The sequence below is a fragment of the Chlorocebus sabaeus genome, unplaced genomic scaffold, assembly GCF_047675955.1.
Source record: "Chlorocebus sabaeus isolate Y175 unplaced genomic scaffold, mChlSab1.0.hap1 unalloc_scaffold_298, whole genome shotgun sequence".
Taxonomy (NCBI): domain Eukaryota; kingdom Metazoa; phylum Chordata; class Mammalia; order Primates; family Cercopithecidae; genus Chlorocebus; species Chlorocebus sabaeus.
Genome location: NW_027327590.1, coordinates 332,541 through 346,854, shown reverse-complemented (window position 1 = coordinate 346,854; position 14,314 = coordinate 332,541). Strand labels below are relative to the sequence as shown.

Here is a 14,314-nt window from a genome sequence, read left to right as displayed (position 1 = left end):
ATTTTGACTTTTCAAAATATGCTGTCATATACAAGAAACGCTTGGATATAAAATTCCATGAATATTTCTCTTTTCTTGCACTCATCACTTCGGTGGATGTCATCAATTAATCTCTGGGTTATAGCATGTTTTCTTGAAAGTGTTCTGTAGTCTATTTTGGGCATTGAGAATTTCATCAAACTTAAGTGAATATTTCTGCAAATTGAAGGCATAGTCCTTTTTGATTCTTTATTATTTGCATATATTGCTTCCACAAGACCATTTCATGCAAAGACTTGCCTTGTCCTCACAGCCAGATCATTACAACGTGATATAGAATCAATTGGTCAAAAATGGTAAGGTTATCTCTGGAATGTCAATTTGACTCCATTGATCTCTCCATGTTAATTAAGACACAATATGCTGTGTTAATTACATAACATCGCTACACATTCTCAAATCAGAAAATGTAGTTCCAACTTCTTGTCGTTCAATCGTGGAAAGAATGATCTTATCTCCCAGATGCACATGCTTGGAAGTACTTCTCAACACACACACACACACAGTCACATCCAGACACAAAGATACAAATACACACACAGACACAAACTGTTTAATATGTACACAATTGTTAACTGGCATTGTTTTACATGAAATAAGGCAAATGTGTAGCCACTGTCCTAACCCAGTTCCACTCCTATCATATTTGCCCATAACACTGATTAGTAAATCTGATTCAACTGTTCCATAATCACAATTTAAGTTGTGTCCATTAAATTCCCAGAGGAATGCAAAAGGATACAACCTAAGACACAAAACTTAATTGACTGCTGATATTTCATTGGTAAATTGGGTAATTGATGGGTAAATGTAGTGGAACCAGTGGGTGGGCATTAGTTATATAAGCGGTGAAGCAGCAAGATACTTCATTATTAAAAGGTGTTTGAAAGAAATTGAAACACAGGAGTGTGTGTATTCAGTTGAACTAAAATTAGAAAACCCAGAAATAAATCTCACTTGGGGTGTAAAAAAATGGCATTAGGGGAGATTCTGGGTCAATCGTCCAACTGTGCAAACTGGATCTTGGAAGCAGGATCCCTTTCCTGCAGTGAGACTTGTTTATTGGTGGTGGTGTTTCAGTGGAAACGATTTTGGAGAATGGCCCCTTCCTTTTGTGTATCTGCTGATTAGATTTCATGGCTGATTAGATTTCATGGGAAATCAGGGGTTTTAAACTCTATTTAAATGTTAACATAATTCATTCAAATGACAAAAAATCAACAGGTTCTTTGATGTGGAATCATCACAGATCCATTTCTTCTTAGGTACAGTTATTAAAGTTGACCTACCAGAGTGAAACAATTATGGAGAATGGCCCCTTCCTTTAGTGTATTTGCTGATTAGATTTAATGGCACATTTATCATTAGGTATAGTGATCAAAGTTGACATACCCAAGAGCAGAGATGTCCAGGACAGAACTCAGGACTCTGTAGAATCACAGAATATTGGATGCAACACTGTTCAAGCACATAAATATGCTCATTCAGAGGGTTTCAGTGTGACGTGTGTGTGAATTGCAGTGTAATGAGCATGACACGCAGACAGGTTATCAAGTGGACTCACCTCAAAATCAGTTATGGGCATTACAGAACACTGATGCCAAGTTCCCGGATCCAGAGGAAAGAAACTCCAGCATCCTGTGTAAAGCCATGGCATCTGGATTTCTCATGCTTCTGCGGATCATGCTCCTGAAAATAGTGACTCCTTCCTCCTTGTGGAGCATCTTTCTCAGCAGCGCTCATTTCTTCTTCCAGGACTCTGTCCAACAGAAAGGGGAAGCCTTCTGATAGAGCACACTTGACCCATGAAAAGAAAAGGGAAAGAAAGGAGACCAAAGGTCACACTCTCCTCATTCCACCATCCTCCCTAAAATCATCCTGATTTCATGGGCCCTGAGACCGGGGATGCTTCTGTACACCTCGAGGCCTTGGCACCTGGCCTAAATTCTATTCTCTTTCTCATTATCTGAAAAATTTTAAGAAAATCCCTAGAGCCAGGATCTTTATTCCTAGTAAGCCAAAAGTCCCAAAGAAACACCCAAATTCTGTCCCTCTTAGTTTGGGAAACAAGTCTACCTTCATCAGCATGACATTTTCCACCAAATGTGGTAACTGCAAGTCCACCACACAATGCTTAACTGGAATTGGAAGCAACATCTCAGACGATGAAAAATACATGCAACAATCCCTAAGACAAATGGTTTATTTTTCCCTTTCTTACTAAAACAACCGCCAGTTTTAACAATGGTATGCAAATCTCTTTTAGACGCCCTGCTTTTAAATCTCTATGTTTCCTCCTGAGACAGGGACTCACTCCCATCACCCAGGCATTTACAGTGTTTAATTCTGGTTATATGCTATTCTCAAATTTACAACTATTTATTTCATCTCTCTCAAATGTTGATCCGTTATCACATACGTATTAAAATATTATCTCCCATGCTGTGTGATATGTTGTTTTATATTCATCCTTTCTTAAATGAACCAAAGGTTTTAGTTGGATTAAATTGTGATTAGTCAAGTTTTCTGATTTCATGATTTCTTAAATTGCGGTCATATGACCTCAATCACTGGAAATAGAATGTCATGAGTATTTCTCTTTACTTGCAATCATAAATACGGGGAATGTCATCAATTGGTATGTCGGTGATTGCATGATTTCCTGAAAGTCTTTCACAGTCTAATTTGGACACTGAATATTTCGTCTAAGTTCAGTGCATGTTTCCGACACTTGATGCTTTATGATTTCGGTATATAGCTTCCACAAGAGCATTTCCTGCAAAGACATGTCTTGGTCCCCACTGGTAAGTCATCTCACTCGAACACAGAATCAATAGGCTGAACATGGAAAGGTTATCGCTAGAATACTTATTAGACTGCACGGATTTCTTCTTTGATATTAAGGAAACAAATACACTGTGTTATTAACTGTACTTCATTGATGATTCTCAAGTCAGAAAGTACAGGTCTGACTTCCTGTCCTTCAATGCCTGAAAGGATGATCGTATCTGCCAAGAGCACATAGTTAGAAGCACATCGCAGCTCAAACACAGGGCATGATTCCGCATGCCCACAAGTTCACGCAAGCAAACACATACACACAAACACACACATTGTTTTGTAAGGACAGAATTATTCCCTACCACTGTTTTAAGTAAACTAACGCATTCCCCAGGAGTTTTAAGTGAACTCCCTGGGGAATACAAGGGGACACACCCTATGACTCATTCTTTAACTGAGTGCTGATATTGGATTGGTGGACCGCGTACCTGATGGGTGGGTGGGGTGTTCGCGGTAGGCGGGGGTGAGTTATATAAGGGCTGATGCAGCCAGATGGCGCGTCATTTGAAGACTCTCTCGGAAGAGGTAGCGTCTTTCTGCAACGTGTGGTCCCAGCAGAAAAAGCTTGTGATCCTTGCTCCTGGCGACATGGAGGCCGATTCACTCCACTTGGGAGGTGAGTGGCAGTTCAACCGCTTTTCAAAACTCATATCTTCTCAGCCAGATGCAGCTTTTGCTGAAATTCAGCGGACTTCTCTACCTGAGAAGTCACCACTGTCATCTGAGACCCAAGTCAACCTCTGTGATGATTTGGCTCCTGTGGCAAGACAGCCTGCCCCCAGAAAGAAGCTTCCTCTCAGTAGTAGGAGACCTGCTGCGGTGGGGGCTGGGCTCCAGAATATGGGAAATACTTGCTACTTGAATGCTTCCCTGCAGTGCCTGACATACACACCACCCCTTGCCAACTACATGCTGTCGCAGGAGCACTCTCAACTTTGTCAGCGTCACAAGTGCTGCATGCTGTGTACGATGGAAGCTCACATTACACGGGCCCTACACTGTCCTGGCCACGTCATCCAGCCCTCACAGGCATTGGCTGCTGGCTTCCATCGAGGCAAGCAGGAAGATGCCCATGAGTTTCTGATGTTTATTGTGGATGCGATGACAAAGGCATGCTTTCCCGGGCACAAGCAGGTAGATCATGACTCTGAAGACACCACCCTCATCCACCAGATATTTGGAGGCTGCTGGAGATCTCAAATCAAGTGTCTCCACTGCCAGGGCGTTTCGGACACCTTTGACCCTTACCTGGACATCGCCCTGGATATCCAGGCAGCTCAGAGTGTGAAGCAAGCTTTGGAACAGGTGGTGAAGCCCGAAGAACTCAATGGAGAGAATGCCTATCATTGTGGTCTTTGTCTCCAGAAGGCACCTGCCTCCAAGACGTTCACTCTACACACTTCTGCCAAGGTCCTCATCCTTGTATTGAAGAGATTCTCCGATGTCACAGGCAACAAACTTGCCAAGAATGTGCAATACCCTGAGTGCCTTGACATGCAGCCATACATGTCTCAGCAGAACACAGGACCTCTAGTCTATGTCCTCTATGCTGTGCTGGTCCACGCTGGGTGGAGTTGTCACAACGGACATTACCTCTCTTATGTCAAAGCTCCAGGAGGCCAGTGGTATAAAATGGATGACACCAAGGTCACTGCCTGTAGCATCGCTTCTGTCCTGAGTCAACAGGCCTATGTCCTCTTTTACATCCAGAAGAGTGAACTGGAAAGATGCAGTGAGAGTGTGTCAATAGGCAGGGAACCAGGAGCCCCTGGCGCTGAACACAAAGACAGGCGAGCAACGCAAGGAGAGCTCCAGAGAGAACCCTGCCTCCAGGTACCCGACTTGGAGGAGCACTTAGTGGAAAGAGCCACTCAGGAAAGCACCTTAGACCACTGGAAGTTCCTCCAAGAGCAAAACAAAACCAAGCCTGACTTCAACGTCAGAAAAGTCGAATGTACCCTGCCTCCCAACGTGCTTGTGATTCATCCATCAAAATACAAGAGTGGGATGAACAACCATCATCCTGAACAGCAAAGCTCCCTGCTGAACCTCTCTTCAAGGAAACTGACACCTCAGGAGTCCATGAACACTGACACACTCACTTCTCTGCAAGGGAGGACCAGGAGATCCAAAGGGAGGAACAAACACAGCAAGAGGGCTCTGTTTGTGTGCCAGTGATCTCAGGAAAAGTCTCCACCCAAACGCAGGAGTGCATGCGCACACAAACTGACACACACACACATACACGTACACACACACACACCCACGAGGGGGTTCACGCACGCACACACACACACACCATCACATACTCAGTCAATCCGACATAAAGTAATGAGGAGCCCAGGTTTCTATCTACACAAGAGGGACAACTGGATAGTGACGGCTGCGTTTCAGGATGAGCCCAGACATGGGAAACATCGAGTTTTGCCGTCGTGAGTCTTCTGAACCTGTGGGGGGATTGTCTGTGTGTTTGTGTTCATGGAAGATGACATTCAGTGTGAATTTCTGAATAGGACATATTGCGGTGTAGGGTTGCACGTGAAGTTATTGCAGGGGACGGGGTTGACTATTTTCTCTTGGAGTGTGTTTCATTCGTCAGTTGTTGGTGAGCACCAGAAGTTGAAATTTTGCGAACGTGGGACTTCTGTGGATCCTTCTCCCTACCTTGAGTAGTGGAAACTGGAACGCATTTGAAGAGAGGAAGGGTGTTTTTCTTTTGAACCTGCCTCGCCGTTTTTACATTGCTTGTTGAATGGACCTCAGGCGCCCTAGGACTTGTGCCCTTGGTGGAACCCACAGAATGCTGGAAACAGACAGACAGACACACTTGCCTATTGAATGCTGTCCATTTCCAATGAATTGAAGCAGAAAATCATCCCACTGGTATGTGAGTCATTTGGAAGTAAGTCGTATTTATAATAAAGGAAATCAAACACAGGAGCGTGTGTGTATTCAACTAAAATAAAATCAGCAAGCACTGAAATAAATCTCATTTGGTGTGTATCAAAATGGCATTTGGGAGATTCTGGGTCAATCGTCCAGCTGCGAAAGGTGCATCTCTGAAGCACAGTCCCTGACCAGCAATGAGACTTGTTCATCCGAGGTGGTGTTGCAGTGGAAATGATTGTGGGAAATGGCCCCTTCCTTTTGTGTATTCGCTGATTGGATTTCAGGCTCCGTTTCTCGTTCGGTACAGAGATCCAAGTTGACCAACCCGAGAGTAAAGATGTCCAGGGCATAACTCAGGGCTCCGTACAACCACAGAATCTTGGGTGCAACCCTGCTCAAGCACACAAATGTGCGTATTAACAGTGTCTCTGTGTGACGTGTGTGCAAAGTACAGTGTGATGAGCATGACTGGCAGACAGTATGTTACCATCGTATGTCCCCAACCACCGGAAATAGAATGTTATGAGCATTTGTCTCTTCTTGCAATCATAAATTCGGGGAATGTCATCAATCAGCCGGTCGGTGATTGCATGATTACCTGAAAGTCTTTCACCGTCTAAACTGTGCATTGAGTATTTCGTCTAACTTCAGTGCATGTTTCCAACACTCGATGCTTTATGATTTGAGTATCTAGCTCCCACCAGAGCGCTTCCTGCAAAGACTTATCTTGTTCCCCACTGGCAAGTCATTTCACTCGGATATAGAATCAAGAGCCTGAACATGGAAAAAATCAAGAGGCTGGAATGTCTATTGGATTCCCCGGATCCCTACACACACACATGCACACAGGTGTACAGTCATTTCTACACAACATAATGTGGTCCTCAGGTTTTTGTCTATGTGAAAGGGACAACTGGTTAGTGATGGCCGCATTTCAAGATGATCCCATATCTAATATGTTGTTGTGGAGTTGTGAGTATTCTGATCATGTGAAGGGACTGTCTCTGTGCATGTGTTTTCACAGTAGATGACATCCTGTGTAAATATCTGTAGACTACAGAGGTGTAGGTTTTCCCCTCAGGTTACTGGATGAATTTGAATTTATTGTTCTGTCTTGGTTTGTTTTGATTAGTCAATTGGTAGGCGAGAGTCGGTGAAATTTTGCTAAAGTGGTATATAGGTGAATCATTCTCGTGAATGTGAATAATTGAGACTGGGATGCATTTGTAACATTGGAAGGGTGTTCTTACTTTTTATTCCAACTTTTTTTGCATTTGTTTTCAACTGATCTCAGGTGCCCTGGGTAGAACCTAGGTAACTCTTGGAACAGACAAACAGATGCTGCTAATTTTATGGTGTGAGTTTAAGTTTAATTTAAAGGGAAAATTTTCTCACCAGTATGTAATTCATTTTCAAATAAGTTATACTTATCAGCAATGGAATAATACACAACACACTGAAGTGTGTGAGTATGAAACTACAGTCAAATTAGAAAGTTCTTAAATAAACTGCATTTCATGAGTAAAGGACGGAATTTTCGGAAATTCGAGATCAACCATCCAGCTGTGAAATCTGTGTCTTTGAAGCAGTATCCCTGTCCTGAGAGTTGTTTCTCTCTGGTGGTATTTCAATGGAAACTAGTTTGGGGAATAGCCCCTTCACGTTTTATATTTGCTTGTTACTTTTCATTGTAAATCTGCGTTTTTAAACTGTATTTAAATGTTAATAGAATCCATCCCAATAAAACATAACCAACAGATCTTCTCATTTCTAATCATCACAGATCAATCTCTTGTTAGTTATGGTGATAAGTTTACTTACCTGAGAGTAAATGACACCTGGGCAGAACACAGGGCTCCATAGAAGTACAGAATCTTGGGTCCAACCCTGTCCAAGCATCAAAATGTGTATATTAACAATGTGTCTGTGTGAATTGTGTGTCAAGTAAACTGAGTTTAGTAAAACTTGCAGTAGATTATTAATTTGGCTCACTTTGTAATCAGCGAATGAGCTTTAAAGAGTATCAATGACCAGTACCTACCCCCTAGAGATAAGAACTTCCAATGTCTTGTGTGAAACCATAGCATCTGGATTGCTCATGATTCTGAAGATAATTCTGTCCCCCATGGTTTCAGAATCACTGCAGGAGGTGGAAACAGATAACACATCAGTCCCTTGCTCTCTCTGCTCTCTTCACTCAGGAAAAGTCTCACTGGGACCAAGGAAAATCCTATGGTTTCCTAGGGAGAAGGATTTTTCTCAGGAGAGAAAATGCTGGCTCCTTCCTCCCTGTTGAGCCTCTTCCTCAGGATTGCCCCTTTGTCTCTCCAGGACTCTGTTCATCAGAACCGAGATGCCCCCTGGTTAAGCACATCTGGCCTATGAACAAAAAAGGGGAAGGAATGGTTCCAAAGACTGTACTATGCTCACTCCACCATCCCCTCTGAAACTATCCTGACTTCATGAGCCCTGGGTCAGAAGCTGTTTCTTTATATCTCTAGGCTTTGCCTCATAGCCTAAATCCTGCCCCATTTCCTACATCTTGTAAATTTTGACAAAACCTGTAGAGTCTAGATCTTTATTCCTGACAGGGCAAAGGGAGACACACCAGAATTCTGTCCCTCTGAGGCTGCAGGACATCTCAGCTTCCATCAACATGAAGTTTTGCATCAAATATAGTTGCTGCAGGTCCACCTCACAATGAGTAATGGAAGTTGAGACAACATCTCAGACCCTGTACAGTTTTTGACCAAGCTCATTTAGTTTGGCAATGCTTTTACTCTAGAAATCAGTTGTGAAAACACTTAGGATTCATGTTATTTAGTCTTTTAATCCGTCTGTTATTATTTTCAATGTATTTACTACACGTTAGCTTAATATTTCTGATAAACTTTGTTGCAAAATTCTCAATATAATAGTGGCAAACCAAATCCAGCAATACATCAAAAATCTTATCCACCAAGATCAAATCGGCCTCATCCCTTGGGTGCAAGGCTGGTTCAACATATGCAAATCAACAAATGTAATTCACCACATAAACAGAACTAAAGACAAAAAACCCATGATTATTTCAGTTGACTCAGAAAAGGTCTTTGATAAAATCCAACATTCCTTTATGCTAAAAACTCTCATGAAACTAGGTATTGATGGAGCATGCCTCAAAATAATAAGCGCCATTTATGACAAACCCACAGTCATTATCATATTGAACAGGCAAAAGCTGGAAGTGTTCCATTTGAAATTTGGCACAAGGCAAGGATGCCCTCTCACCACTCCTATTCAATATAGTGTTGGAAGTTCTGGCCAAGGCAATCAGGCAAGAGAAAGAATAAAGCATATTCAAACAGGAAAAAAGGAAGTTGGACTTTCTTTTCTTGCAGATGGCACGATCCTATATCTATAAAATCTCATCACCTCAGCCCAAAAGATTCTTAAGCTACAAGCAACTTCAGCAAAGTCTCAAGATACAAAATCAGTATGCAAAAATCTCAAGCATTCTTATACGCCAACAATAGACAAGAAGAGAGCCAAATCACAAATGAATTCACATTTACAATTGCTACAAAGAGTATAAAATACCTACCTAGGAATACAACTAGCAAGGCAAGTGAAGGACCTCTTCAAGGAGAACTACAAACCACTACTCAAGGAAATAAGAGAGGACACAAACAGATGGAAAAACATTCCATGCTCATGGGTAAGAAGAATCAATATCATGAAAATGGCCATACTTCCCAAAGTAATTCATAGATTCAGTGCTATTCCCATAAACTACTATGGACATTCTTTACAAAATTAGAAAAAACTACTTCAGAATTCATATGAAATGAAAAAAGAGCCCATATACCCAGGACAATCCTAAGTAAAAATAACAAAGCTGGAGGCATCCTGCTACCTGACTTCAAACCATATTACAAGGCTACAGTAACCCAAACAGCATGGTAGTGGTACAAAACAGACACATAGACCAATGGAATGGAATAGAGATATCAGAAATAAGACTGCACATCTACAACCATTTTATTTTGGATGAAAACAAACAATGGGGGAAGGATTCCCTATTTAATAACAAATGGTGCTGGAAAAACTATCTAGACATATGCAGAAAACTAAAACTGGACCCTTCCATATACCTTATACAAAAATGAACTGAAAATGGATTAAAGATTTAAATGTAAAACCCAAAACTATAAAAATCCAACCCCATATAAAAGTGAGCAAAAACTGGGTGCAGTAGCTCATGCCTGTAATCCCAGAAGTTTGGGAAGGTGAGGTGGGCAGATAACTTGAGGCCAGGAGTTCAAGATCAGCCTGGCCAACCTGGTAAAACTCAGTCTCTACTCAAAATACAATAAATTAGCCAGATGTGGTGGCAGGTGCCTGTAATCCCAACTACTCAGGAGGCTGAGACAGAAGAACCACCTGAATCTGGGAGGTAGAGGTTGCAGTGACCCGAGATTGTGCCACTGAACTCCACCCTGGGTGACACAGCAAGACTCTGTCTTAAAAAGCGAAAATAAAAATATTTTAAAAAGTGGGCAAAGGATATAAACAGACACTTATGCAGCCAACAAACATATGAAAAAAAAAGCCCAACGTTACTGATCATTAGAGAAATACAAATCAAAACCACAGTGAGATGCCATCTCATGCCAGTCAGAATGGCAATTATTAAAAAGTCAAGAAACAACAGATGCTGGCAAGACTGTGGGGAAACAGGAACACTTTTACACTGTCGGAGCGAATGTAAATTCAAACGCTGTGGAAGACAGTGTGGTGATTTTTCAAAGACCTAGAATCAGAAATACCATTTGATGCAGCAATGCCATTACTGGGTATATACCCAAAGGAATATAAATTCTTGTATTATAAAGATACTTGCATGCATATGTTCATTGCCACACTATTCACAATAGCAAAGACATGGAATCAACCCAAATGCCCATCAGTGACAGACTGGATACAGAAAATGTGATACATATACACCATGGAATACTATGCAGCCATAAAAAGGAATGAGATCATGTCCTTTGCAAGGACATGGATGAAGCTGGAAGCCATGATTCTCAGCAAACTAATGCAGGAACAGAAAACCAAATACACATCTTCTCACTTATAAGTGGCAGATGAACAATGAGAAAACATAGACACAGGGAGGGGAACAACATACACTGGAGCCTGTCTGGGGGTGAGTGAGGAGGGAGTGCGTCAGAATAAATAGCTAATCCATGTGGGGCTGAATACCTAGGTTACGGGTTGATAGGTACAGCAAACCACCATGGCACACACTTACCTATGTAACAAACCTGCACGTCCTGTACATGTATCCTGGAACTTAAAATGAAATAAAATAAAATTTTTAAAAACTTTATTTTTTCTAAGTCGTGTTTGCAATTTTCAATGTGAACTTTCTAGTAAACATTTATCATATACAGAATTATATAGTTGATTTTTGAACAACTATGGGTCTGCCATTCTTTAAAATGCAAATTCTTTATGAGTGTGTGTATATGTACACATATGTGTGTATATATATTTGTGTGTGTATATATATGTGTACGTGCGTGTGTGCGCAGATAGATAGATAGACAGACAGACAGACAGACAGATAGATAGATAGATAGATAGATAGATAGATAATGCTCCTGGTCTTCTGTTTGAGTAGGCTGAGAAGGAGGAGTGGGGGAGTGATTGTTCTTGCAGTCTCAGAGGTAGCTAGGTGGAAGAGAATCTGTACAAATGAACACATGAAGTTCTCATTTGTAAGTGTGATTTAAATAATTGTACACCTGGACATAGAAGTGGAATGATAGACACTAGAGCTCTGGAAGGGTGAGAGGGTGGGAGGGGCTAATAATAAACAATGGTTCAGATATCTGGATTCCTTGATCCCAAATGGTGTACAATTATTTCTCTTTAATTTGTGTCCATTTACCAGCAAGTTTGAGAGGAGTGAACCAAGCTCAGAAAGACATTCAGCTCTAAAATCAGATGTGCATGGCAATGGGCAGAAGTACCCTCTCCCTTTCTCAGAACAAATCCAAGCTTCCTTTATACCCCTTACTTACAGGAAAGTTATGTTCCAAAATGTATTTCTGCTGGAGGCAAAACATTTTATATTTTATGGAAAAAAAAAAACGTGTAACTTGGTAAAACTTAGAAATTAATATTGGAAAAACAGTAGGGCACTCTCGGCCGGGCGCGGTGGCTCAAGCCTGTAATCCCAGCACTTTGGGAGGCCGAGACGGGCGGATCACGAGGTCAGGAGATCGAGACCATCCTGGCTAACACGGTGAAACCCCGTCTCTACTAAAAATACAAAAAACTAGCCGGGCGAGGTGGCGGGCGCCTGTAGTCCCAGCTACTCCGGAGGCTGAGGCAGGAGAATGGCGTAAACCCGGGAGGCGGAGCTTGCAGTGAGCTGAGATCCGGCCACTGCACTCCAGTCCAGGCTACAGAGCAAGACTCCGTCTCAAAAAAAAAAAAGAAAAAGAAACAGTAGGGCACTCTCTTTGGGACTTAAACTTTGAGACACTTCAGCAGCATATACAGCTTGTAATTCGTCCTGAGAAAATCCAGATAGTATAAACTTGAGAATGTTCATGAGGAACGGAAAAGTACACATTTACTCACATATTTTACATTAAAGTTTATCAAGGGTAGAAATGCAAAAATCTGTTTTACTATGAATGTTCATATGAAAGTACATTCACCTGAATTTTCCTGAAATTATTTAAAAATTAATTTGTCATTGGTAACAGAAACTTCCAAACATCTCCATTTTACAAGTGTCATTATCCATATTTTCTCTAAAATATTCAGAAGTAGAAAAAAATATATAGATTAAAATAGCTCATATTTTTCAAATTTAAAATAATTGTTCAGTAACTGGGAAGAAAGGTTTACACAAATTGGAAATTCTGTATGTATATAGAAATTAATAAGATGAGAAAATTATGGCAAATAGTAGGGGGCTTCAATAAGTTCATGCAAAATAACAATTATGAAAAAACTATGCATGAACTTTTAGCTTTTGCATCAAAACACAAATATGCTAGTTTATTTTAACTTTTTTTTATTTTTGAGACAGGGTTTCACTCCTCTCACCGAGGTTGCAGTGCAGTGGAGCAATCTTGGCTCAAAGTAACCTCTGCTTCCCAAGCTGAAGCGATTCTCCTGCCTCAGCCTTCCAAGTAGTTGGGACCTTGTCTGGTTAATTTTTGTATTTTTTGTAGAGGCTAATTTTTGTATTTTCTGTCGAGGCAGGGTTTTGCCATGTTGCCCAACCTCCCAAAGTGCAGGGATTACAGGCGTGAGCCACCATGCCCGGACCTGTTTTAACATATGTGAACAGGATTTAAAACATCAGTCTGAAAAGAGCCACATGAATTCTGCCGAACTTGAATTCTGCCAAACCTGAAATAAGAACAAACATCAAATTTATGGTGAAGCTGGGGTACAAAAAACGGTGAAATAAATTATTCTTTATGAAAAATCTATGGGAAAAATGACCTGAAGGATCAGTCATTTACAAACGGATACCTCATTCTAAGAAGAGGTAAGACAATGTTGAAAATGAAGCCCACAGAGGAGGGGCATCCATTCCAATTTTTGAGAGAAAAAAAAATTGTTTCTATGCCCTAATTGAGGAGAACTGACAATTAACGAGAGATATAGCCAACACCACAGACATCTCAATTGGTTCAGCTTACACAATACTGACTATAACGTGAAAGTTGAGAAACTTTACATTTGATGAGTCCTGAATACCCTTGTGCCTAGATCAGCTATGGACAAAAGCAGAGCTATTAGTGACTATTTTGAACAAGCAGAATCAAGATCCTGAAGCATTATTTTGAAGAATTATAACAGGGAGTGAAATTGACTTTATCAATAGGATCCTGAAGGCAAAGCACAATTAAAACAATGGCTACCAAGAGGTAGAAGTGCTCCAGTCAAAGTAAAAGCAAACTTCTCAAAAGCAAAAGCCATAGAGGTTTTGGGGATGCTCAAGGCATTTTGCTTGTTGACGTTCTGTAGGATCAAAATACCATAATATTTGCTTAGTAGGAGAGTTCTTAGAGAAAATTAGCAAACACTTTTGCAGAAAAGTGCCCTGTAAAGCTTCACTAGAGAGTCCCTCTGCACCACAACAACACTTCTGTTCCTTCCTCTTGACAAACACCAGTAATTTTGAAAGAGTTTTCATGGGAAATTATTAGGCATCAACATTACAGTCCTGATTTGGTTTCTTCTGACCTTATTTTTCCTAATCTTGAAATAACTGTAAAGGGCACCCATTTTTCTTTAGTTAATAGTAGAAGACTGCATTGACATGGTTAAATTCCCATGACCCTCAGTTCTTTAGGAATGGACTGAATGGTTGGGATCATCCCTTAATGCAGTGTCTTGACCTCAGTAGAGATTATATTGAGAAATAAAGTTGATATTTATATTTTTATTTTTAATTCCATTTTTCACTGACATTTTTAAATCCCTTCACAATTCGCGTTTGTCCCAAAGGTATTTAAATTTAGAAATCATA

The 14,314-nt window shown here is 40.9% G+C and overlaps 1 protein-coding gene across 1 annotated transcript; it reads left to right on the top strand.

The window, feature by feature from the left end:
* The first annotated feature begins 3,445 nt into the window (after nt 1-3,445).
* LOC119620179 (ubiquitin carboxyl-terminal hydrolase 17-like) lies at nt 3,446-5,070 on the top strand. Its single transcript, XM_037987085.2, has one exon. It carries the CDS (start codon nt 3,469-3,471, stop codon nt 5,056-5,058), a length of 1,590 nt encoding a protein of 529 aa, XP_037843013.2. The 5' UTR covers nt 3,446-3,468; the 3' UTR covers nt 5,059-5,070.
* The last annotated feature ends 9,244 nt before the right edge of the window (nt 5,071-14,314 follow it).